This window comes from Mugil cephalus, chromosome 19 (assembly GCF_022458985.1).
Source record: "Mugil cephalus isolate CIBA_MC_2020 chromosome 19, CIBA_Mcephalus_1.1, whole genome shotgun sequence".
Classification (NCBI taxonomy): domain Eukaryota; kingdom Metazoa; phylum Chordata; class Actinopteri; order Mugiliformes; family Mugilidae; genus Mugil; species Mugil cephalus.
In genome coordinates, this window is record NC_061788.1 from 4,119,046 (window position 1) to 4,146,166 (window position 27,121).

Sequence of the window (27,121 nt, forward strand, 5' to 3'; positions counted from 1 at the left end):
GCCAAACTTTCTGTTTAGTTTGATTTAACCAGTGAACTCTGGTGAAGGTCAGTCCAGACAACAGAAAAGAAATGAGGAGAGGTTTCTGTGCTACTGTGGTTTCTCTTCTGCACCAGTTTGCAAAGTTTAAAGGAAAAAGTTAAAACTAAGGCCAGAGATGAAGATGAAGAGGATGGAAGGAGAAGTCAGACTTTTTGTAAAGATGATCAGATATTTCTTAATCCTAGTTTTTTACTGATTCCAACTTGAATTAGCTTTTCAAGTGACTTCATCCAGTTCTTTTATCTGCTACCTGTGGTGTGTTGGACGTGCTTGTGTGTATATAGTTGGTATATTACTTGTGTTTCTGTGTTGTTGGGTATTTGTGCTCCAGCACAAATCAAGTTCCTAACAGAAAAATAAAGTTCTTTATATTGAGCTGAATTGAAGATGAAGATGGAAGAACCGCACTTTGGATTTTATGAGCAAATTTTCACAAATGAGACTTATTTTTCTATTTATACATTAATGAAAATATATGAATAAAGGAAAAAATTTAATAAATGCAAACAAAAGAAAACATTTAATCTTAAGAAGAAGGAGACAGAAGAAAAAGTATTAGAATAAGATGATAGAAGATGATGAAGAACAAGTAGAATGAAGAAGAAGAAAGAAAAAGATGAACAGAAAGAAGGAAGAATAAAGAAAGTGGAAGACAGAAGAAGACTGTAGAAGATAGACGGAAGGATAGAAGGAATAGAAGAAACAGAAACTAGAAAGAATGAATTAGAAGAAGAAACAGAAGAAAAAATAGAAGAAAAACAAGTAGAAAGAAGAAGAAGAAGACTCTTTGATTTGATGCAGACTGAGGCTGGAGTTTAACTTTTATAAATTAATGACAGATCTAACGGCGTCACAAAAATATCCTGCATGTGGTCCTGAATAATTTTACAAACACACTGAGAGACCAAAGATTGTTTTGTTTATTTATTTATTCTATTTTTTTTACTTATTCATATGTATATAAAAAAAAGAGAAATAAGTCTCATTTTGTAAAAATGTGTTTAGAAGATTGAGTGTGATGTGGTGATAATAATCAAAGAAGAAGAGAGAAAGAGAAGGAAGAATAAAGAAGGTAGAAGAAGAAGAAACAGAAACTAGAAAGAATGAAGGAGAAGAAGGTGGAAGATAGAAGCTGATGAACGTAGAGGAAGAAGAAGATAGAAGACAGAACAAACGTGTGTGAAAGTATTTCACTCTGTAAAATTAAGTCTTTCTAAATTGTGCAACGTGGATTTTCTGCAAAAGCCTCATAGGAAATCATCACTCAACACTTCCAACAGAAAAATAAACCACTGAACAGACTCCGCTCAGAAACTCTGAACAGTTAAAAGATGAAAAAAGAGCCGTTGCATCCATTAAATAGGTTATAATTTTATACTAATTATAATGTATATAAACAGTTCATTTATGTGTGTTGCAGAAACTACTCCAGCCTAAACACATGCGTCAACACACTCGCATCTTTAAAGTTACTTCTTTTGGAGAAAAAGCGCCATCTGTTGGCGGCTGCTGCACATTCAACACCTACACATTTGAATAACTCATTAAAGCCACACAGAGCATATGCAGGTGGAAGCCGCCAGGAATAATTCAGTCGGATGCTGCTACAGCATCTGTTGCGGCGCCGAGAGCGACGTGCAAGTCAAGGACGCTGACAGACAGCTCTCCACGTCCACGTCCACGTCCCCTCGGACCCAACGGCGCCGTTTGCTTAATTACAGCAGGTTCCTGCGAACAGCATTTTATCACCATCCTCTACATCTTGTGAAGGAGATAAAAATATAAATAAAATGCTTCTCATGAGTCCTTTCTGCGGAGATGAATAACCAGGCTGTAGATTTGTTTTGTGTTGCGTTGTGTAATAATAAGGCGATAAGAGCCAGGTCCTTTGTCTCAGACGGTGTAGGACACGGGGCTGATGTGTATTGGCTGCTACAGTCAGCAGAAATAAAAAGTGCTTAGCCCCCCCCGCCCCCTTCTGCCTTCGCCATATATTAGAGCTTAATGTCCGACTTCCCCCGCTGCCAACAGGAGTCCAAGGGCACAGAGTTTCCTTGAGAGACACGACCGCAGATAACACGGCGCTAATTACCAAGCAGGGAATGATTTATAGTCGCAGGACGTCCACCGATCAGTGTGACGTCCACCGCTAAAAACTGATGCATTCATGTGAAATCAAAGTGAAACAGATGATTTCTGACGCCTTTCTGAGGTCCGTCAGCGACAGCTACGTGTTCTGTTAGCGCTGCGTGATGTGATTTTAATAAAAACAGAGACGCGTCCGCGCTCTGACTCCAACTAATGTCGGACTAAGTTACGTTTCTTTGTATAAATGAAGAAGATGAACTCCACAAGTAATGGTCACTAATTATAATTTCCCAATAAAATAAAAGGCCTGAGACACTGTTCAGAGATTTTATTTATATTTATATATTTATTACCTTTATAAAAACCTGCCCTCAAGCTGCTCCCAAACTAAATTTAATTATAAACTTGTGTGCAATGACAATAAAGTTCTTCTTATGTTATTTATGTCTCAGAAATAGTCTTATTGAGCCTTAGTAGTAACCAGTTAACAGCTGACTGACCAGAATAAACTTTTTTTTCTAACAGGCTGTAAACATGTTTAATAATGCTGTAAAGTTGGGCTTTTTAACATGGGGGTCTATGGGGATTTGGTCCTTTTTAGAGCCTCAAGTGGCAACTTGATGAACTGCAGTTCTTTGCACTTCATCACTCAGACCTGGAGGTTGATGCTTGATTGCAAAGGAGCATTTTTACTGTTCAGCTCAGGCAACAGTACCACCAGCAGCCACTAGATGGCAGCAATTTATCGGTTCAGCTCCTTTAATATTCAAACAGTTGAATTTAATCACAAATAAATGTATTGATTGAGTTCATCACATCTTATTTTATGGGCAGCAAATTCAGTTTATAAAAAAAAAAAAAAAAAAAAAAAAGCAACGTTAGAATTCACTTTCTAAACTCACTCATTGTTAAATTCTTGACTAGTTTCCTTTTCCGTGGAAAGTACAGCCAGAGTGTTCAGACACCTGACCTGACACATCACCTGAAAGCTTGTTCCTGTTAGTCTGGGAACCCAATTAATTTTACTCAAGGGCCGAATTTTACGACGCATGTCCAGTCAAGGGCCAAAACCTTGCAGATCTTTTTTTCCCCCGGATGCTGCTACTATTACCATACACACCGATCACCCACAACATTAAAACCCCTAACATCTTGTGTCAGGCTCATGTTATTCTCTGTTATTGGAAACACAAACCTACACAAAGAACTGAGAGGCTGCAAAGACAGAGACAGGAACAGGACCAGACACTGCAGCATCTTCCAGTTTATCCTGAAAATCTATCAGGACGATGTGAACAAAATCAACCGCGCTGGAGTTGAATGGGACCAGCACATTTTATTGCACATCTCGATTTTGATTGCACTAATACTGACAAGTCCCTGACAAATAGTCAGACACTGCGTTTGAATAGAAAAAAAATAAAAAATAGTTTTTCTTTCTCCCGGAGAAACCTAATCACTGTCCTCTCCCATAAAAAGTTTCTATTTGCCACTGAAAAGCCGAAACCGTTGCCTCGTCCACTATCTCACACTAAAATCAAATCGCACGAAGAAGTGACAAGTTTGAATATATCAAGGACTAATGGAACAAGAGGAGCTGGAGGTGACAGACTGCACAGCTAAATCCTGTTACTGGGCCCTGCTGCCTGGAGCAGAACCACTCGCACCATGTGAGGCATGAAATCACGGCGCAGTTGCTCGTCTCGTGACGGAAAAAGTCCAATTATCACCTGGTGTCTTTATTATAAGTAGGAGACGTGGTGCAGCCTCAATGTAAACACACTAATGCATTATTGATAACGCATCTGAGCTAAAATATGATTAAAACTAATTTTTTTTTTTACGCAACGACCAATAATTTGGCGACTACAAAAACTGTCATGTCATCGCAGACCTGCAGCAGAGATGAGATGAGCTGCTTCCCATACGAAGTAGGACAAAGGTGTCTCACTTCTCCACTGTCTTTTAGGACCTTTAAGGACGCTCTGCACAGTGTCCAGCCCCTGGAAGTGATGCATGCTTCCAAAAAAGCATCATAAAGTTCTCCTGAATCATATACTGCAGTAAATTATGACCCACGTTTTCCTCTTTTATTGTGTGTGATTTGGTGCCACTGGTGAGGTGAGGTGTTTTTTTATTATTTTTTTATTTTATTTTTTTTATTGTTACCATGGAAACTGGCTCTCATCAGCTTGGAGTTCGCCTGAGGGAAGACGAGTGACTTTTTTAGGCTTCAAATACGTCCCTGTTTTTCTTTTCTACGGAGCGTTTTGATCCAGTTTAAACTAAATGTAAGAACAATATGAAACTTTGTCCGGTGACTGATGTCTGATCTACCGGCCAAAAGTTTAAGAACAGCATCAGTTTCCTCTGGTAGAGTTGGTTCATCCTACAGCAAATAATGAGTCAAAACTTTAGTCCAAGCTACACCAGAACTACCTCAGGATAAAAACAAGATGGAAAGCTTGAAAACATGGTTCAGGAGAGTGAAAGAAAAGCTCCCTACAAGTGTTGCACATTGTCACACAATAAAGTTCAATTCAATCAAAGTTAACTTATAAACTCATCAGAAAGTTGCCTCTAAAAGCTTCAAGTGGATTTTCTAAATAACTTCGTGTCCTTCAGAGAACTCGCTTTAAACTAAATCACTTGGTGGAAATCTGTCGAGCTTCGGCACAAATAGAAAAGCTACATATTCTTTTTTTAGTCAACAAAATACTTAACATGTTTCCATTGAAGCTGATCTTTTATTTGCTGCAGAGCTACAAACCGCATCAAACTCTTTCTAAAATAAATCATTGAATCATTTGTTTTCCAGTTAATCTTTCCAACCCCTGCAGAAAAAAAACAATTGTCTGGAAATGTGAGTTTTGTTCCATGGAGCAAATGTCAATAAAAGCCTCCTAGAAACAAGCCTTCATCTGTGAGACGTCACCTCAAAGCAGCCGAACGCGTAAAGCTTCATTAATAATTCCTCTTGATTTACCTCTAGATCTGACGTGTTGTTTTGTTTAACTGGAGCTTGATTCAAGGAAATCCCCGTCTGATATTCAACCGTAACGCCATCAAATCATCACCTCAGCTAAAAAAAAATACAGAACATTAAGCTTGATTTTATACTGAAGGGAAAAATTATAAGAAATAGAAGATTATGGTTGTAGGCTCTGAGAAATGTTTCTGACGTTTGATTGAAATAAACGTCAGATTAAATGAATATGGAAAACAATCACATGTTGCCTTCACCTGGTCCAAAAAAAAAAAAAGTTGCACCTGAACGCACCGCATACACTGATCAGCCACAACATTAAAACCACTGAGAGGAAATAAAGTTGATCTTAACAGCACAAACTGTGTCTCTAGAAAGAAGCAAAATATTCATATATTCAATTAAATCAACTTGTACTAAGAAAAAAACAAATCTGACGATGGGTTAATTTTTTTTTGTACCCCCCCCGCCGACCAACAACATCCTGTTTCCAGACACCATCAGACCTACACAATATTAGGAAGTTGTGCCTGATGTGTTCATGTCCTGCACCTGCATGAGGGGAAATAGCCTGAAACCAGCAGGGGGCAGTAGACTGTATTTATAGCTACCATCAGGTAGGGGATCCTTCCTCTAGCAGAGCTGATGTCTCTTGATGAGTCCCGTCAGTTTTATTTTTATGCTTCAGATTAACGAGGACGTCAGTCAGTTCTTAGGCTAACAAAAAAAAAAAAAAGAAAATCTTCAAGGAGCCTAACTGCTCCATCAAAGTCAAAAGACTTCATGTGTATCCGCAGATTTAAAAGGTCAAAGGGTTCAATCAGCCACTTATCGGCTCCAAACACACGTGAACTACAGGAACCGGACATAAATTAACCTGGAGCAGCCGAAACAAACCGAGATTCCGACCGCACGGAAACAACGCAACGACAACTACAGCGACAACTACATCAGTAAAACCCAAAGCTGCTGCCTGAAGGAATATTTCTCACCATTACGGCCCCGCTCCATCTGAGAGGTATTGATTTGTGCACAGGAGCAGGAGGAGATTCGAAACAACAAAGCGGACTCGCTGATTAAATCTGTTTGCGTCCTCACAATTGTGCTCGGGAGCAGGATGTCATGTGTCATAAACGCTTATTCCAGAGCAGGAGGGAGGAAGCAATTCATTAGGAGAAAGACACGGAGCAGAGCAGCGTTCTTTATTAATGAGGAGCTGCTTTTAAATATCAACCGCAATCAGAAAAAAAAAAAAAAAAAAAATGAAAATGATGACGGATGTTTAAAATCCGCCGACGTTGGAAAGATTTTTTACATTTTTTAACTGGAGCTTCATGCGGTTAATTCCCAGAGCGTAGGTCACAAATTTAATGATGCAGGAAGTATTGATCAGGAGAGAAGGAGGCGTAGTAGGAAAACACCTGATTCAGCTCAGCAGGTGGTGATTTATTTATAGTTTAAGTTCTGATCAGTCACAACATTATGACCACTGGCTGGAGAGGTGAATGACTTCGACCAAATTGAGACACTTTTGGACCTGGAATTCATTTGTGCAGATGTTTTTATATTATGAAGGCAGTCATAATGTTACGCCTGGTCGGTGCATATCCTAATTTTAAAAATGCACACAAAAACACACTATAGGACGGAGATTCCACAGAGATGTTCGGTTGCTCCCACATGACTGATCCCACTCCGGAAAACGACCTGAATTTAAAATGACGTCAGCGAGCCGTGACGGGAAAGATTTACACATATTGATCAGGAGAAGTTGAGCTGACGTGCAGAAGGACGTTTTATAGATCCCAGCGGACGCAAAGAAACTGTTAAAGGCTGAAGTCAGGGATAAAACTTTAGGAAACAAATGGTGCAGGTTGTTTAATTTGACAAATATTGAAGGTTTTGGATTATTTTTAGTTCTCATGTGGCTGAGGAAAGTTTTGTGGTTATTGCAAAGATTTGTGAACAGACGTCAGTGTTTGAGGAGCAAGTTTGTGATGGACGTAGATGTGTATGTGTCCTATCTGTTGTTACCACAACACAGTCACATATTTATTTCCAAACCTACATTCAACTCCAGCAACTAAACAGAGAACTGAACCGTTTCAAAGCCGACAACGAAAGAAAACATCTGTTTTTCCAGCAAACTGTCACTTAACGCAGTTCAAACGTGCAACATTTAAACACACAGCTGCCTGCAGATCTATTACCGCCTCTGTTGCTCTGTACACATCTAACCGCTCGATCATCCGCACTGTTAACAAGGTTTGTTTGTCAAGATGCCAAACGTGCGCAGCTGATGTCGGGGCGCGTCAGGAACTCGCGTTTGCATTTTAACCGATGGCTTTCGCTCTGTGTGTTTACACGGCGGACTGGTGTCTGGTGATGTTTGACAGGAGCAAATGCAAATGACAGAAGTGATGTACGGACTCGAGAGGACAGATGGAAAGACAGCTGGAGACGACAGAGGACCCGGCAAACTGAAACAACAGCGACAGACGTCAGGCTCGGTTTGAACAGTAGGTAAAAGTGAATGATTTGGAAACGATATAAAATCTTTTTTGACAGAATTTGCTCCTAAAAATGTGACTTTAATGTTTATGAAGTTCAGACTCAGAATCAGAAATAAGTTTATTTATCCCTGAGGGGCAATTATGAGGGCAAAGAGAAGAAAAACACAGCATACGCAGCATATTGTGTGCAATGTCAGGTCTGCTGCCAGTAACAGGAAGAGTTGAGATGGATAAAGGTAAATATGAAAAAAAACGATGCAGTTCAGCAATAAATAATGTGAAGCATGCATTAAATTAAGAGTGACACTGTAATATTGCACACGAAATGCAAAAATAAATAGACACGCACACATTACTATAATTATTACCTGCAGAAAATAAAGGATATTCATGGACATAGCTGTAAGTATACGCTTTAAAGTAGAGATAAATCTAATGCACCGCCACAGATCCTCACTAGAGGATGCTGTTGTGCACACTTTCATCAACTATAACCAACATATATTCTATTAGTACTTATACAATCCACCAGGAAATGAAAGGACGCAGCATATGCATAAGTTTGCATTTTAAAGGGCTCTTCAAACAAATCTCAAAAGGAAACGCTGTGCGTTCACCAGAGCGTTTAGAAACCGCCAGCGATGACGAACGTTTCCTTTTTTATCTTCTAGAGGTGAAGCTTCAGCGCGACCTCTTTGGCAGCGTTAATGAAGTGCTGCTGGAAACTCACCGTCCAGCACAAGAACACTTGAGCCCAGAAGCCTCTTATGGCCGAAACAAACCAAAACAAAACACTTGCCTAATTCAAACGTCCCTTCAAGATTTTCAAGAGCTTTTATTTGGTGCTTCGGCAAATTAGCACAATTAGTTCAAAATAGAGAAACTATATTTCAATCTGTGCTGCTTCTGATGAGAGGACGCATTGTACCTACTGTTATGTTAATATAAACAGGAATTACGTGTCAGCTCAAAAAAAAAAAAATAAAATAAATTCTCATAATGTGAAAGGTTTTTCTAGTGCTGCACCATCATGTTTTGTCGGTCCAGGCTGTACATCTATATCTCACCAGCTGGCTTCACACAAATGGCTCTTTGGAGACACACATTATCACTGCTCCCGTTCAGATTGCTACCTTTTTTTTTATTTATTTATTTTTTATTATTAGTGTTAGATGGATGTCAGAAGTACAGTAAAGCCCACAATGCAACGCTAGCTCCTGACAGGCTGCACCTAATTAAGATGAAGGACGTGTGCGGCTGCGATGGGCATCGTTAAAATCTATATAAGCCCTACAAATTTAATGTAAGCGAGGCGACGTGGCAGCTATTCACCCACCGGATGAGAGCGGGGATGCTTGTTGCAATGAAAGTCAAATACCTTCTATTTACATACAAGAATTATGTATAAAGTAAGTAAATTAGAAAAAAAAAATCAGAACGCTACAGCATTCATTAGAACGCACACCTAGAACTGACAACCGAATATACCGAGCAGCTTACTTAGAGAACTCATTAATGGGTCTGATTTGTGGGAAACAACAATCCTCCTGCGTATTGTCGTGTCTGTTTTCAAAAAGACTAAAAATAAATTCTGCACGCTGTCAAATTCATTAAGTGTCAACACCCACGCCGCAGCCTCCTCCCGCCGTCGCTGCTGAAGATTAAATCTAAATATGTGTCACCTTGGTAACGTTGGAGCAGTCCAGTAAAAGTGTGGACAAATGTTGACACATTTGCATTTCGACATATTTTCCCAATCACTTGAGTATTTAATATCGTAACTGGATAAGAAAGTGGCACAAAAAATAAATTAAAAAAACTCTTTAAAGGAATGTTTAGCAGCCAATTAGCTTAGCCTAGCTTAGCATAAGCTCTGGAAGTACTATTATCAGACAGATCTTAATGCCTTTATGCTACAGCAAACAAAAAACTAATGAGAACCGAGACGTCTGAACCAAAAAGTTGCACTTAAACAAATTTGAAAAACCAACAGCCAGCTAGCACATACAGGAAATACCTCTCCACACCAGCAGGTGGCAGTACTCTGTAAACATACTTTAAAAATGCGAAACTGGAAGAGCTACAATTAGCTACTAGGAGGCAGAATCATGTGGATAAGATGGTCTATGGTTTATTTATTTTAGACAATCGCGCCACGTTGTCGCTTTATTTATCTCTCTCTTCTTTTGCCTTTATTTCTTTTAGCTGAACAACCAATCAGAAGAATCTCTCCAACCAACTCGTTCCAAACGGCCAATTCAGTTCACGTCATTCACGATGAACTGCTGAAAGAGTCACAGACGCTCACCGTCAGCCATTTAAGCTACGACGCGAAACGTTCGTCTCCCCCTTGTGGCGGAGAGCGTAATTACACTTATTGAACTCGCCCTCAAGAACCGTCTCTTTACGTCTTTCATTAGAGTACCACAAAAACTGTCCTTTTGAAGTCTGTTTTAAATAAAAGTAAAGAGAGTGTTCTGAGGGTTAGCTCATGTAATTCCTTTTTTTGCCACAAGGAGGAGACATTGTAGCCTGACACGCTAAGCTAGTTACTGACCTATTTATAATTGACAAATGTATCAATAGAGAATAAAAACTTTGTTTCAATATTTTATGGTTAGTTTTTCTTCAATAATTCCTTAAGACTCTGCTCCAATAGCTTAATAATAGAAAAGCACATTTAGTTTGACTGAGAAGTTGAAGTTTAAATCTGCAATGTTTTTAATATTATAAATAAACACGGAAGGAGACAAACCATCTCAACCTGTTTCCTCTCGAGCTGTAAATAGTTGCGCTCTTACCGTCCACCCAAACAAGGTCAATGATGGGAATGATGTCATGCTTTCCTGCCCCGGTGAATGAATGAATGAATGAATGAATGGGGAAACTGTGGCGCTGAACCAGCTCCATTCATTTGACTGACAAACTAACTTCCGCGTTTCCCCCTTTGAATGTGAAAGTTACGGCGCCGCGGCCACAGGAGCGTCCGTTGTGTTTGCTCCAGCCGATGCGTGTCAGGGAACATAAAGAAAGTCTTGTGTGGAAGTGGCAGAAAAAAGAAGGAGGAGAAGAAGAAGGAGGAGAGGAAAAGGGAGGAGGTGGCGTCCGACAAAGGAACGGAGCAGAGATTACAAAATAACTATTTGGCGGCTTTTGATGAATGTAATTACAAAAAAAAGGAGTTATTGGTTTCCTTTGAGGAAACTCATTAAAATTCAAAAGGGCATAAATTAAATGTCAGCATTTCTGCCGTCTACTTTTTTTTTTTTATTCCCGCAGAGAGATTTACAATCGCACAAAAACACACATTGGAAACAAATGAGTGAACATTAAAGGCAAATCTTTCATTTTAAAGACGGCGAAAATAAATAAAACTCAAAGCTTTGTTTGTTGTGAACCGAAGGTTATATAAAAAAAAAAAAGCTGCTTAATTCATCGGCCACAGTGCAGCCTAATTACAATGGGTCACACACACACACGCCGTAGTTCGAGCTGAATTTAAAAGAGGCTTCCCGTTTAAAACATGTTTATCAATTAGTCTGAACACGGGGCCCAGTGGGAGGGAAGCGAAATTATAAATCAAGTCAAATTTAGACTCGACTGTAAAGCGGCTCCTCGGCTCCAGAAAACGAATGAACTTCAATCTTGATTTCTGACACGAGAGTCAGAAGCCTCAGTCTGACCTCAATTACCATAAAAAAGTCAATAAATCCTTTCTCACAGCGCGCACACACAGGAATCAATCCTGGAGACGAGAGCTAATGTTTCTGCAGCAAATGAGACAAAGATTTTATGTTTAAAAATTATTTTTTTAAAAAAGTAAATGCATGCAGGAGTCAGAAAGTCTCTGAGGATGACTGAGTGTCCCTGTGAACGCTGAGCTACACAACGCTGCCAAGAGGCTGATCAGTAAATACACTGTAACGCGGCTCAGAGTCGCCCCGCGTACGGAGCCGCGTGCGTCGCCGAGCGTTTTTCTTTTTCCTACCTGTAGCCCTCGTCTCCTCAGAATGCTGGACTCATCCATGGTGCGGAGCCCCGACTTATCCAGCCTCTCTACCGGTGCACAGCCATGCTGCACTGCCTCGATCCAGCCTCCTGCTCCCTCCCTCCCTCTCTCTCCTCTCTCCTCCCTCCTCCCTCCCTCAGGCTAAATCTGATCTTAGCAGCTGCTAAACACTTCCATCAGAACTTATCTGATTGGAGGGGGAGCAGTCAGCTGACACCTCCTCTTGTTTCCTCTCCTCTGTAACTTCAGGAGCGAAGGAGAACCGGGAGTGAGAACGAGGGAGATGACAGGCGCTTCTAATTTAGCGTAGCAATAGGCAACGGGAGGGGGGGGAGTTGTGCTGCTGTGGGAGCCCTGTCCACGTCCCACCCTCACCAAGACTCATATCTCTGAGGAGCCACGCTTTTTGGGCACCCTTACACGACCGTGACAATGAGAGGACATCCTTCCCGGTATTGTTGAGCTCCGACCTCAGCGGTGACCGTGGCATCCTGTCTGCAGAAGCAGGCAGCGCTAACGCACCTCAGCAGCTGCTGCTGCTGCTCTTTGCTGCGTGTCACACGGAGACTACACAAAACACACACCTGTAAGACACACACACCGGGGAAAACTTCCTCCCGGTGACGCTGGGGGAATCAAACCTGCTGCACACTAGTCCTGTGGCAGTTTTGCAGACACTTGACGCGCTGCCGCGTCTCGGGCAGATCTTCACACTCCCGCGTCCCCACACCATCCTGAATGATTAGCATTTTTGCAACAGTGCCATGCTGCCACTTCCACTCTGCAATTTCGCATTCTGTTTCAGTCTGTGTTTTTCTTTGCTTTGCCTCCCCCCCTCTCCTCCTTTCCTCCCTCCTTGCTTGCTCACTCATTTCCATTCACTGTGCCTCTGCTCTGTGAATATTAAGTGAGCCCCTTCCATTCTCTCCTCATCTCCATCCACGCTCAAACTGATTTCTCTCCGAGCGCACGGCCTCCTCCGCTTCTATGACGGCTACCAGCGTTGGGTTGGTGGAGGATCGTCAGGGCAGGTGACCACTCCACCAACTTTTATTTATTTATTTATTTTAAATTGAAACCAAAGCTGCAGCGACCCAGTGGCGGCAGTCATTCGTGCTTCTGTGCTGATAAGAGCCCAGGTTTGTGCTCGGTTAATCAGGCTGTTTTTTTTTTTTTAAATAAACCCCTTAAAACCCCAGAGGACGGAGGATTACAGTAGTCAACTTTTTTTCCCCCCCAGCTTGAACAATGCAACGCCGCCGGATTAACCTGAGGGAATTAAAGAATCCTGTTATGTCCGACTGACTGATCCCGAGTCGCTGCTTCTGGTCTGAGGCTTCTTAAAGGAATAACTAAGAAAAGTTCCCTGAACAAAGGACTGAACGTCTTATTTAAAACAGAAGGTCCCTATTTGAATAGAAGCTGAAAGCAACACCGATGTATCCGTCTCATAATCAAGTCATTTATTCAAGGAAGTTAACTCATATTTACAGTATTTCATGCTGATTATTTTTGCTGATTCGTTAATTAATTACTGGTGAAAATGCTGCTAAATAAACGGCAAAAAACACGATCTAGTCAAAATACGAGTACGGGAACACACCATTTTGGCTCCATCATTTCATACATAGACTGTATATAAATATGGACAAAGCGTGCACACTTCCTTGATTTGGTCAAACTGATGCGTCCTCTTGCAAGTTTGGAGTCTTCACAGTCAGTCACGTTTTCATTTAAGCTCCTGAGCTTTTGTTTGTTATGCGTTTTTAATTTCTCCGCCTAAAAGTTTGTCTGGACTCAAAAGTTGCAGCCTTTTTAACCTGCAACAAGGGAGGCAACATCGCAGATTTGATTGAATATCTGTCTTTTTTTAAAATCAGAAATGTGACGCCTTTGATAGCCATGAATTTTATTTTATATTAGTTAATTTATTTCTTAGACTCAGTTGTATTTATATTATTTAAATAAATATTCTGTTCAAATTGCACGTCACAAAATGCCTTAAAAATAAAAAGGCCATTTCAAAGGTACCAGTTTGGCACCGGTATCAGATGAATCCTTATCAATAAAGATATAAAAGGTGCAGATATATTTGTACTTTTATTTTGAAAAAAAAAAAAAAAAAGGTTTAGGGGAAATAAAAACCAGACGGCTCCTTTGAGGTGGGCAGCCATGAAAGCCGGCGGTTTGAGCCAATGGCCTTGGAGCAGGACCACAGAAAAGCGTCTGGGAATATATCAGGGGTCGACTGTGACTCATTTCCTCCTGGCAGGTGGGCAGCTGAGGTTGTTTCCCTTGCTTTTGGAGTTAAAAAAAAAAAAAAAAAAAAAAAAAAGGTGAAAGCTGGTGGTGAAAGCCTGCAGAGAGATCTGATTGAGTGACCCACGGCCTCTGCTCTGCCTGAGCTTATCAGACCAAGAGGTAACCTGCAGATGTGAGGCTGGGCAGAGCAGGGACACGGCCTTGTGAAGGAAGAAGGAAAGAGGAGTCGATTCCCTCCGTACAAAGCAGCGCAAAATAAATATATACCAAAAAAATAAATAAAAATCCATCTGACCAAAGCCAGAGGAGGGAAAATATCCAGCCACGATAAAGCTCTGTAGAGCCGACCTCCCGATGGGCGAGGGAGGTCTCAAACCTTAAAAACAAACACAAAGATGCTAACCAAGACGAACCAGTAGCTGCAACGCTCAATTCCCCCCTCTCATATAAATACTAATATTAAACTGGAGAGGCCGTGTCAACGTATGCATCTATCAGAAGACGTCAGCTTCCGTCAATTCAGTTTGTTCAGTATGGAGGAAAAGTCACGCTTCTGAATTTCACCGCGGAGAAGATTGTATCTGAGACGGAGCAGATGACAGAGGCTGCTTTATCTGGAGTGACAGCTTCATTTACACACAGATGTTTTTACACTAACAAGCTGTACGCTTTGTAATTCTGTGAAAGGTCGAGGTCGATGCATTTCCACAGATACGAAAAAAAAACACAAAACCAGAAGAAAGCGCCTTGTGATGGAGAGACAGAAAGTCCTTATGTGGTAAATGTTTTCCTACTTAGAATAATATATAATATAATATACAACCTCTTCTAACTGAATATATGGGCTGGGTGACGCTATTGATTCTTCTTTCAATTTCAATCACAGATGCAGATTGCAGATTTTGAAAATTCCAGACATTCGAGGCATTTCCACAATATTTTTGATCTAGTTTCTCGTCTTTCATGTTCGTCCCTCACACATGGACTGATCCGACTGCGCACGAGACTCGTTTTGCAGGTCTCGTAAGATCACAGTGAGACTTCTAACGAGAAGATGCAGGAAATGTCTTTAAACATATCAAATCCATTGACTGTTTATACTATGGACAAACCCCTCGTGACGTCACCCGTTGGATTCTGAGCCTCAAAAATGAAGCCCGGAGTGGGCGGAGCCTGCGGTCGCCATGTCGGATGAGCTTTACTCCGCCCACTCTCCAGATGTTCGAAATATGGAGGTCGTGTCGGACGTTGAGACACGCCCACCCAACTCTCTGCTACCTGTTAGCTCAGGCTAGCACCTGTCACTCAAAGCGGGAACGCCCTTAATTATGCAGAACTTAAACCTTAATAAAAAATAAACTAATGAGTTAGAAAAAAATTCACCTCCTCTATAGTTGTCATGTATTAATTAAATAAACTATTGAGATTAAAACCATTTTTTGAACCAGGCAACATGTTTTTAACATGGGGGTCAATGGAGACCTGCTCCCTTTTGCAGCCTCTAGTGGCCACATGATGAACTGCAGTTTTTGTCATTTCCACACGGAATTCAACACTCAGACATGGAGGTTGCCGCTTGATCAAATCAAGATCGATTTCAATCTGAAAATTAAACCCAACTCTGCTAAATAACACTGCACACTTTTGCGTGCGCTGGGAGGAGACAATGCAAATATATTTATTTAGCAAACACAAAGCGATTTATAAAACCTGAAAGCAGTTTTGCTCATGCATCTTTATTTAACACGTCTCAAAAGGACGTGCAAATGGTTTGTCCTATGCGTAACTGCGCACACAAGGAATTCATGAGCATCTTCATTTTGCAACAAAATGTTACCTCATGAAACACATTATTTTTTTTAATCAGTAAATATCCAAACAGACGTATCCAATAAATAATTTGTGTGTTTCACATGCGTTTAATATTGGCCTCTTTCACTTGTCAGTCCGTTACTGTGCTGTGTCTTTATATTCAGATGATCTTTGCTCCTTAAAGTGTTTATTTGCCTCTTTTAACGGCTTACAGTCTCAACGGTGAACACCAATAATGCAGGCAAACCCCTCATTTACAAAATGTACGGCTGTTTGCACCCGCAAAACTACAGCCGGATACATTCGTTCTGCACCTGCGTGAAAGGAAACAACTCATCATACCAGCAGGTGGCGCTAGTCTGCATTCGTCAATTAAAATGCACACTCTGCAAGCCATCTTCACAACAGATCCTCTTATCGAATGGTGAACCCGAACCATCAGAGCACCAACACATAATAACGGAGATAAAACAGACGCCAGCAAAAAGCCGAACATCGGCTCGGAGCGACGGTGTTTAAGTTTAGAATCAGGTTTAGCTCAACTTTAGGCTTTTAGCTGAAGCTTTTATGTCAAAGAGGCTCCTCCACATAAATAAAGGAAGAAACACAATGCAAATACTTTCATATAAAGTAATTTGTCACTAATTGCAAAGCAACAGGTAAAGTAATTAAAAGATAACAAAGCAAAACATATATTGTTTATGCAAAGTGTGCATCACATTTTTAAAGTATGAAACTCGAGCCACTGGAGAACAAAGACCACAGGCAAACACATCAATACTGTGAACTGAGCGTTAACGAACCTATACCTCCTGTTCGTTAGCTCCATAACCTGCAGTTCCTTCCTGGGCAACAACAACAACGACAACAACGGTATCAGCAAAGGACATCAGCGACTTGACAATTACGAGGGAGAGTGAAGAGTTCACAAAGGCACAACATCGGGATTATGACAGTCTTATCTCCATATCACAGCAGAAGTGAGGTATTGATTTTCTGCCACAGAGCATCACAGTCAAAATGGATGTGCCACGCTAGCCAGAGATGAACCATGCACACCCAGGGGCATGGAGGAGGGAAACAACAAAAAACAGAGGACAGAGGACACCTGCAGACCAGGAGGAGGCTCAGAGGTTAAAGCACAATAACATCTCTATTGTCTGATTTTTTTTATAAATATATATTTATGAGAATCTAATAAAAGTCGCATCTTTTCTGAATATATTACATAAAACACATGTAAAACCAGATGCCCCTTTACACCTTCACCCAAAAGTCCTGACAAACTGAAATGAGGCTATAATGTGAGATAAATTCTGCAGCAGGACTGGAAAATACAGACATAAAGAGGACTAATAAAGGTGTAACTGAGCTAAGACTTCATACTGATTCATCCCAGAATTCAAACTCCAACAATCAGAGGAGAAATCAGATCTGGGCGTCGCTCTCTGGCGATGTCAGGGTTTACAGATCCGCTCTTAAAAATGTCCAAAACTGCTCACGGGATCATCAGGGTCGCCTCGATTAATACGTAACACATGTCTGACAGTGGGATTTCAAACCACGGTGCATTTTTAATAAACCAATGGGAGAAGCTGGTCTATGGGGACACGGAGCAGTAAAAGTAAAAACACACTGACCGACTCTCTGACGGTTTCTCTTCCACATAATCTTCAGCGTTGTTCAAGGCAAAGTATAAAAAGTTAAAGTGAGGAGTTTGAATTTTTAGCTTGTGAGTCTGTCCAACTAAGGAATGGAGCATCTGAGCTGTCCCTCTATGCTGATTGGTTCTGAGCTGGTCACATGTTTCATGGGCGTCATGTTAGATATATCTAACCAATATTCACACACAGAGAAGTGGCAATAACAGAGAATAAAGTTGGATTAAAAGTTAAAATACATAAAATGTGTGCCACTGCACTCTGCTGAGTTTTCCCAATCCAAAAACAGAGAAAGTTATGGAGCAGAAGATTAAAAGGAAGAACTGGATGTCAACTGATTTCTCCCCGTTATGTGAGGTAAGATCTGAAAAACGCCCTCATTTACAAATGAATGAAGTTTGAAGTTAGCCTAGCCTTATGCTAGCCTTATGCTAGCTAGTTATCTACACTAAAGGCTTAGAATAGCAGCTAGCGTCATATATACTGTGTACACTGTAGATAGACAAATGTAATTGTCACGTAACTTTACCCTAGTTACTATTAGGTATTATTGCTAGCATGCTAATGCTATAACGCTAATGCTAAGTAAGTAGACGCTGGGATATTTAAATGAGGGCCTTTTACATACTGACAGACGTTGGTAATAACATTTATAGGCCAGTTAATGGTGAAAATAAGACTTTTATTTAAACATAGCTCATCTATCCTGTAGTCACACTGTAGAATCTAACCTCTGATGTAGCAAACATGGCGCCCATGATTTGAGTTGACCAGACTCTCTCTAAAAATGTCCCCCTATTGCTCTGAAGTGCTGTTCAATATTTTTACAGCAACTTGTTGCACCACAGTCTCTGTTTTCTTCACATCTTCACGAGATCATATGTTCTAATTTAAATAAGCTCCTAGTAATTTGTAGTATTCTGTAGTATAAATTATGAGCGAACGTCAGCGGCAGCAAGAGCTGAAATATTTGGCTTCTGCAGCAAAACTGGAACAATATGAACGGAATAATGAAAGAATTAAATCTCAAATTAAAGCTCTATGTTTGTAAGGTCTTGCAATTAATCGTGTTTAATGTTGTCACAGTTTTTTTTTTCTTTTAAACCCAGCAAAGAGTAACCAAATCCAACAGACAATTACAGTAAATCTCACGAGACGTGAATACAAATATGAGAGCGATGCTGCAACAAAGTCTGAATGCCGGCTTCGTTTTTTGTCACTAAGGTCGCCATCAAATAACCATCATTATGACCAACTGGACTCTAGTCTCTAGTCACTAGTCTGAGTTTAAAGAAACACATAATTTTCTATCCAGTGACTAGAAGCTGAGGTGTTTGTGTCTTACGCTGCTCTCCCAAGGTCAAGCCATTCACCATCTTTTTCTAAACTCATTCTGAAGGCGGGATAATACAGTGGCTGCAGATGAACCCCCGAGGTGTCGGCTCAGCCGCCTGCCAAAGATACTATTAAGATGTAGCAACAACATCAGCCATTCAGCCGGTGTCCACGCGAGACGGTATCTGAGCAGCGGTCACCGGCGTTTAATTTTCTCATGCTGTTAACCAGCAGAGTCGCCGGGGACATGCAAACAGTGCAGAGAATAAAAACAGGCAGATCTAGAGACCTGGAGATGATATCTGAACACATACAAGACACCGAGAGGCTGCACAAAGGAATGAAATCTGCAGCTAAACAAGAGCAAACTGGATTTACACACTTGTCTGAGGCGAATTAGCTGTTAATTAATTAGCGAAAATGAAAGCTTGATTCGCGCGATGTCGTTGGTCAGATTCCAGATATAAAGAGATTTACTGTTCATTTCTTTTTCATTAAATGTCTGCTACACCTATTGCATCGTGACTGATTAAAAAACAAGAGCCACCTTATTTATTTATGGGATTTTTTTTTGCTGAACCAGTTCATGCATGCAATGAAATTGTAATTTAGAAAATAGAACGAACGGCAGCACTTCGTGGCAGTTTTGTGCAAAACACATTTCATAAATCCATTGTGAACATCTGCAGAATATCATCATATGATCACACTGCATCTTCATCTTCATATTATTCCATGGATATTATTCTTTTTTTGTTATATGCTTTGCATTTTGTATAGTTTGTATATTGCTTTTATACACTTTTTTTGTAATTTATATACATGTGCACATTTTTTAATCATTCTACCTCGCTTTAATTTTAGTTCTTGACCCTTTTTGTGTAATTCCTCCTTCCTCTGTGTTTACATGCTACTAGATATCACAGGGTAAATTAAATGTCCATCTATCTACGTTTATTCAGGTAGTGGTCGGAAAAGAGCAAAATATTGGTACTGGAAGCTCTTAATCTTTTTCGTTTGTAGTTCAAGTAGCATTTGATTAATCAAGATCGAGATTGCATGCAGTTAAATGGCCCATGCAAAGAACAAAAGCTTCAGAGGTCAATCAAGTCAAGGTGGACGAAGGAACTGCTCCTTAAAAGTGAAGCCAAAGCAAGTAGAGCTCCCCCTGGTGTCTGGCTGCAGTATAGGTCATAAGCTCCACCCCCTCCACGTTAGTGGGTGGGACTTAGATCAAACTAAAACACTAAAATAATTTTTTTTTCAAGGATGGTTTCTGTAAATTTTTGAAGAGGTTTCGCTTTAGTTGATTATTTGACGCTACAGAAACAGGATGTGTCATCATGATGCTACCAGTTGCCGTGCCAACCACATAAAGAAACATTTCTTTGTAACTGGTGGAACGTACCATTAAATAAACGAAAATGCGAGTCAATGCAAGGTAAGTGAGGCCACGTCATCCATGTTTATATACAGTCTATGCCTTTTAGAGGCTCTAAACTATTAAAGCCATGTAGTTGACGATGTCATAGCTCAGCTCCAACACCATTGTCGTGTCTCAAGGTCTTGATACGACTACAAACATCGACCAGCTCACAAAATGGAAATGTTCTCTTATTCAGGTACCTGCTGGTTGCACATGAACTCCATAATTACTAAGACACGAAACTATGACCGATTATCAGCAGGACGATTACTGGACACAACTTAAATACGGACTATATGAAAGAATTTCTCCATCCTATTGATAGATAGATGGAAGGATGATGCACCTGCTACATAGAAAACATGTTGAGAGACAGAAGTCGTGGACAACAGGAGAAAGATGGTGGTTTGGTTGGATATTAATAATGCTCCAAGTATTAATCGAGACCACAGCCTCTAACTAACCGAACCCAAGTGCAGCGAGTCTATAAACACGACCATAAAAAGTTTAATTATGCTATAGCTACTACCAGAGGATATTGAATTGCGATGCCGGTGCCGGACGGCCTCGTGGGCGTGCTCTGCCTCTCGCTGCTCTCCCTTAGCAGCAGGACTAATTTCAACCATCTGTGGTCTCATTACAACAGAAAAAAATTTACATTAACTCACGGACACACCTGTGCATAGACCTCTAAATTAACTTTTGACTCAACCTCTGCTAAAGAGAAGTCACTGTGCTGCATTTCTACATCAGATAACAGCATAAGCATAAAGAATTTGCAGGAAAAACAAATCTTAAAAGTCCTTGATGTTAAAGATTCTCCCAGGTCATCAAGTTGTAAAACTTGGTGAATTAAAACCTGTTTATTTTTTCCTCACTGCAGGGTCCAATAACCAAAGAGTTTCCTTTGAGGCTTTTACAGGAACAGAGATAATAAAAGGATGCAAACGCCAAAGAAAATGCACTGGCGCCCCCAAGTGTTAGATTCAGATATGATTTACTTGCACGATGGCAAAAATGCACAGATCAGGCACAACATTAAAACCTCTGACAGGAGAAATAAATAACATTTAAACCATCTTGTGAAACAGCCACCACGTAATATTTAACCTGTAAACACAGCAGAGGCAGAGGTGATCGACCTGCTCATTTCCTGTATTACACAGATTAAAAGTCTATAGCATGACTTCACCTCTAAGGATTTGTTTGCTCCAGCTACGCTCAGTTGAGTTATAACATAAAATACCTACAGTATTTTAAATAAATGGACGATTAATTAAATCAGATTGCACCATTAAAAAACAGTAGCGATGTCGTTATTCCTGTATTAAACATGCTGCTAAGACACTATCTGCTTCACAATCTAAAGACTCCTTCAACCAAAAGCAATCAGCCCTGCAAAACCGGAAGCATCTCTAGCATCAGAAAGTGTCACTTATATAGACTGATCAGCCACAACATTAAAACCACTGACTGGTGTGACAACTTTTGGAGCTGGTATTAATTTGTGTGGACGCCACTTAGACCTGTAGCACCCATTTAGACCAGACCAGGCCCCCCCCAAGCCCCCCCTCCGCCCCCACAGCAATGACACTCCTTGACACAGACACACAAAAACAGTTTAGGAAAAACTAAGCACAAGCTGTTGACCAGGCCTTGACACATTTAGAAGCCTCGTGTCCATTCCCTGATGAGTCACAACCGCTTAAGAGGCCTAGAATATTAGGAAGGTGGTCATAATGATATGCCTGATCGGTGTATGTAGCAGTGGAATTTTTATTACTTAGAAAGTGTGACTGGGTCAAGAGTAAAACATAGTCTCAGCTCGTAAACAAGGTCACGGTGATGTCATGTAAGAAGAGCGCTTCTAGTTCAGGTTACAGAGTCAGTTTTTTGTGAGTGAGGGTGTAACAGAGTCACGCAGCCAAAATCTACACGAGCCTCACACGCTTTTTATTACATTAACCTTTTTCCTCTGACGGACGCCGAGCGCGCAACACGGAGAATGACTCATAGCTGGGCCCGATTGGATCAGCCTCCGCTTCTGATAGCATCTCACTCCTGAGACGAGAAGACGGCGATAGAGGGGATGAGCTCATCTATCGGTGAAAGATCTGAAAGATCTGAAAGCAGCTGAAGGTCATCGCTTCGCTTCTCTTCTCTTCGAGCTGATCTAACTTGACGTGACTCAAAAGCAGGGAAGCGATTCTTCAAAAATTAAACCGCACGTGCGCGCAAACGGCCGTCGGAAAAATAAACACATGTTCATGGAGCACTTTTTTTTATTTTAAAAAAAAGGAGTGTGTTGTATTAAGGCTGATAAGAGCCGTTAACAAACACACAGGTTGATCATTAAACCAGAGGTCGGTCACAACATGCTGGACTAAAAATATAACAGCTACAACACATTATTAGTGCGTCTGACCTTCAGGATTCTACACACAAGCAACTGTGAAGCAATTTAATTAAACGCTGACACAGTTATTTTAAAGAAGTTCTCATATTTAAGCCAATAAACTAACAGACTAACTTCCTACCAACAATTGTTTGTGTGTCTGTTTATTGTTATTTGGTTAAAAATCGAATGATTATTTTAAAGGCTACATTACACAGGGGGGTCCGTGTATGTTTTAAACGTTGGATTTTAAGTTAAGAAAAGGACAAAATATTAGATTTTCATTCGAAATCCAAAAAATCTAAGTTGAAATTCAACTTTTTCTTTATTGGGGTCGAGAATGGACAAACAAACATTTTAAAAACACTTTGTTTCCAAAAAATAAAAACTAAAATCGTCAGGAGACAGAAACATTTTCACATTGTGTGACCGGAAGCTGCCATTTTCAAAATAAGAGCACGTATGAGGACGACGCTGTGTAACACAAGTTGATTTTTTCCCCCTAAACAATAAAAGACTCTCAGTGAAGAGGACATGGCTGCAGAAAAACCAAGGCACATATTTCAGTACAAAATAAACATATAATTAGGGAATAGTTAGCTCCTAGCTAACATTACTCTGATATGTGTGCAGAGAAACACAGGTACAAGTCATATATTTGGGTTCTTGCCATAAACACGTCCTCATACGTGCTCTTACTTTGAAACTTCCGGTTGCAACATATAAAAAAGAAAAAAAGAAAAAAAAAGCGCGCTTTTTTGTTTCCGTCTTCTAATGATTTTATTTTTAGAAACTGAAAATGAAAGTACTTCAGTTTTTAATCAGTCTTGTTTTGTCTATTCTCAACCCTGAAAAAGAAAAATGCCTCAAATTTCTATTTTATTTTTTGAGTTTTAAAATGAAAGTCAAATAACTGCTAATTTTACAAAATGACCAAAACACACACGGATCCAGCAGCCACGAGAAGACCGTGGTCATTTCCTGAAAACGATTACTTCCTGTGTAACTGTTATGTGTAATTTTCTTTTTGACACCTCGTATATTCTGTGTCTGACTTCATGTACATGCACGTTTGCACATCTGGATGCAATTTATCTGTCAGCTTCTGCATCTTTCTGTTCCACCTCTACGCACCAGAAATGTAACTCAAGGACTGCAGACCGCCGTAGGATGGATGGATGAGCACAAAATATTCTCTTCTCTTTTCTTTTCATGGGGTGCAAGGATTTTAAGTAGCTGCCATTCAAAAATGTCTCAACTTTACTTGAAGCCATTACTTGAAGGCCACAGAGAAACTCGACACAGAGTTTTAGGGGAATAATTACAGAGCAATGCAGAAAAACTGGTGCACTAAGTGTTAAAGCTGAGAACTTATACAAACCAGCCTTTAGTGTCAGGATTTCAGGCTCTGGGACAATCTGGACTGTCATAGATGGTTTATAATAAATTAAATTGAACCTAGTTTGTCTCCGAGCTGAGCCAACTTTTATTTAATTTTAATTAAGGCCTTTTGTCTTTTATCAATGGTTCAGATAATCTGTACAAAAATCTACTTTCATTTCGTGTATTTTAATCTACTCCCTTTCAGATAACTGATATCCCTTTTACGTAATATATCAGACAACCATGGATGCTATTCACTGTGGTTATAAGCAAATGATCGGTTACAAAACGTCCTTGGTTATGAAACCCAACCCGTTCGGGGAAATTAACACACACACACACACACAACACAGCGGCTTTTGTTTGTGACAAGATGCTGTTCACAGGTTTGAGGACTTCAGCTCTGACCCCGGGACCAGAGCCGGAGAACGAACGGCGGTTTATTAGAGAGGACTCACCAGGCTGGAGGTCAGGGAGGGGTCCGACTTCCCCAGGTTCAGGGAACACATGCGGACCAGGTTTGAGATCTCGGACGACGGCTGCCACGCTGTCTGCTGCTGATGGGAGGGCAGCAGGAGGTACTTTCCTGCAGAGTGACAAGATAACACAGCGATCAGATCAGCCATAACATTAAAACCACCGCCCTAATACTGTGCACGTCTCCTCTGTGAGACCCTTGATCTGTTTGGGCTCTAGTGAATTTGGAGGCTGCATCCTACTGGGGTTGGGGGCTGCCATCAACAGGTTGAATTATAACAAGATGGTCAATGTTAATAACTTCACCGGCCAGTGGTTTTTAATGTGAATCTACATTTGAATAATTAGGGGTGGGGGAAAAAAATCGTTAATGAATGACGTCCACACCTCAAGCACTAAAGGTGACATTTGCTTTCAAATGGAAGAAGGAACTAATAACCTGGACCAAGAGTACACAGTGTGCAAACTATGTTTTGACATTTAAGTGGCAAGAAACTTCACTTTTCTGTACAAGTGCAATAAACTGAAAATAGACCATTTGAATTAATATTGTTCTTTGATCCAATTTGTCCAATAAATCATTATTGTCATCTGATGCACATGTATGCACCTTGTATTTTAAGCTGAAATTAAAATTTCTCAGAGAACTACGTACAATATTTCAATATATCGCAATAATGTATCGTATCGTGACTCAAGTATCGTGATACGTATCGTGAATTCCTTGCCAATACTCACCTCTAGTAAAAATGTCTTTCTCCAGTTTGAATATGTTTAGATTAACATTTTTGTGAGGTGAAATTCTCTACAATGGCCTTCAGGAATGAGCCCAACCCCTCGTTTTTAAAACCACAGGATACAGCTAAGTGTTTTGCATTGACAATTTCAGGTAACGTTCGATGCTGAAAACATTTGCACTTAAGCAAGTTTGTGCAATATTAACATCCAAGTATCGGTACGTTTACGTAAGTGAAGGATCTGATCACTCCACTCACCGAGCTTTCAAACTAGCACACGTCAATAGAAACACATCCTGATCCTCTTGAGTAAACAGGGCAGCAGAGGTCAAATAACACACCAGTAACATAACGAGAGAATCCGAGCTGTCTGCTCTTGTTAGTCGAGTTAAGCCGGTGACACTGTGCAAGCAGTCAAGATGTCAAAGGGTTAAAAAAAAAAAGAAAAAGCCCATTAGAAGGTCACCGACAATCCTACAGTTACATAACTAAAGCAAGAGCACATATTTTTAAGGTAACGTCATGCACGTTAATTATCAAAACAGGAGTTTTATATTAAATAAATCCGCTTTCAACTCCCCCCCCCCCTCCCTCCCAGCTGACAGCTAGATGGCACTGAACGCTGCTTCTACCTCTTCTTCTGCCCACTTTAATCCTAAAACCTTTCATCCACATGAGCACATCTCTGTTTGCTGTGTGAGTGAACACTCCGGGAGAAAAAGAAGAGGATTATCACCACTGTCATAGAGAAGGAAGGGAGGACAAGGAGACCTCAGAGTGCTCGGAGAGGAGAAACCAGATATCTCAGGTTCACTTGGCGCCCAGAAGCATTTTCTTTCTTTTAATCAGATGCAAACTCAGATTAACTGGAGGCCATAGAAATTCACAGAATAACTGCAAAGTAATCCAAATTTGTTGCATGTGCATTTTCCAGAAAACCATAATTCAATCAATCAATCGTTTAAGAACCATTACCAGAATAAAACAAAATAAATTCGGAATATTCATAGACTTCATAGCAATTGATGAAATAATAAAGTGCAGGCACAAAAGTACTAAACAGTAACAGTAGAGGCAAAGTACACACAGTCTGTTTAGGTGATATTTTAAATTGGTGCAACAGTGCAATGTCCAGTTCAGTGCTATACATAAACATAAACAATGGCACTGTAAGAATAGCATTTAAGTAACGAATTTCAGCGACAAAGTTATTAAAAATGACCTCAAAAGGAGTTTTAAATCACATTAAAAGTGGTGGAGTAAAGCTTAAAAAATCTATTCAATATATATATTTCATGGCCAGTGTCACTGTGACATCACAGCGTTAGCTGGAGGCAAAACAGAGAGAAGCTTGAGGCAAAAACGGTCACTGTTAACTGGGAAAATGTCATCTTGCTGTATTTGTGGGAGGCAAAACCAAAAAAGCAAAAACACTAACTTGAAGTTTTATCACATACCAGCCACTGCCAGTCGTAGACAACTTTGGTTGAATGTGATTAGTGAGAGTGAGACAATCATTAACAATTCTCATTTGATATGAGGTAAGATTAATATTTAGCACGTAATCAGTTTCAGCCTGATAATGTTATGTGTTAGAATAAATTGTGACTGAAATAACGTTAAGTTAATCATTATTTGAAGGACTCTTGATACATGCTAATGCTAACCGCGAGCTAACGCTACCTTAGTTATATATTTGAGGGGTGATCAAGCAGAAGTTGTATTTACTACGTTCCCCTCCACAGTGGTCCCACTAACTTCTTGTAATATTTTTGTTGGAGAGGCTTCACTTGATAAAGACAGACCAGACTTCGTCCCCTCTGTGTCCTCCTTTGGTCAAATTGTCAACTTTTTAAAATAAGACTCATGGTCTCGGGTAGTGAGCGTATTAATAGGCTATATTCTCTAAAATGTGCGTTTTTAAATCCTCCATTCTTGCCAAAACATATTTCCGTTGAAATATGCGGCGTTTACAAGCTGTACTGTTTGAGATCT

The 27,121-nt window shown here is 40.3% G+C and overlaps 1 protein-coding gene across 9 annotated transcripts in view; it reads right to left on the reverse strand.

Moving 5' to 3' along the window:
* The window catches only part of mast4 (microtubule associated serine/threonine kinase family member 4), a 116,960-nt gene that overhangs the window by 59,039 nt on the left and 30,800 nt on the right, over positions 1-27,121 (reverse strand). For 7 of the 9 annotated variants that reach the window (XM_047570584.1, XM_047570588.1, XM_047570586.1 and 4 more), the window contains exon 3: positions 24,371-24,498. In XM_047570584.1, coding sequence (XP_047426540.1) covers positions 24,371-24,498 — 128 coding nt within the window. Of the gene's footprint in view, positions 1-11,617; positions 11,707-24,370; positions 24,499-27,121 lie in introns of those variants that run through there. The other 2 variants (XM_047570595.1, XM_047570593.1) reach the window with 2 other exon arrangements.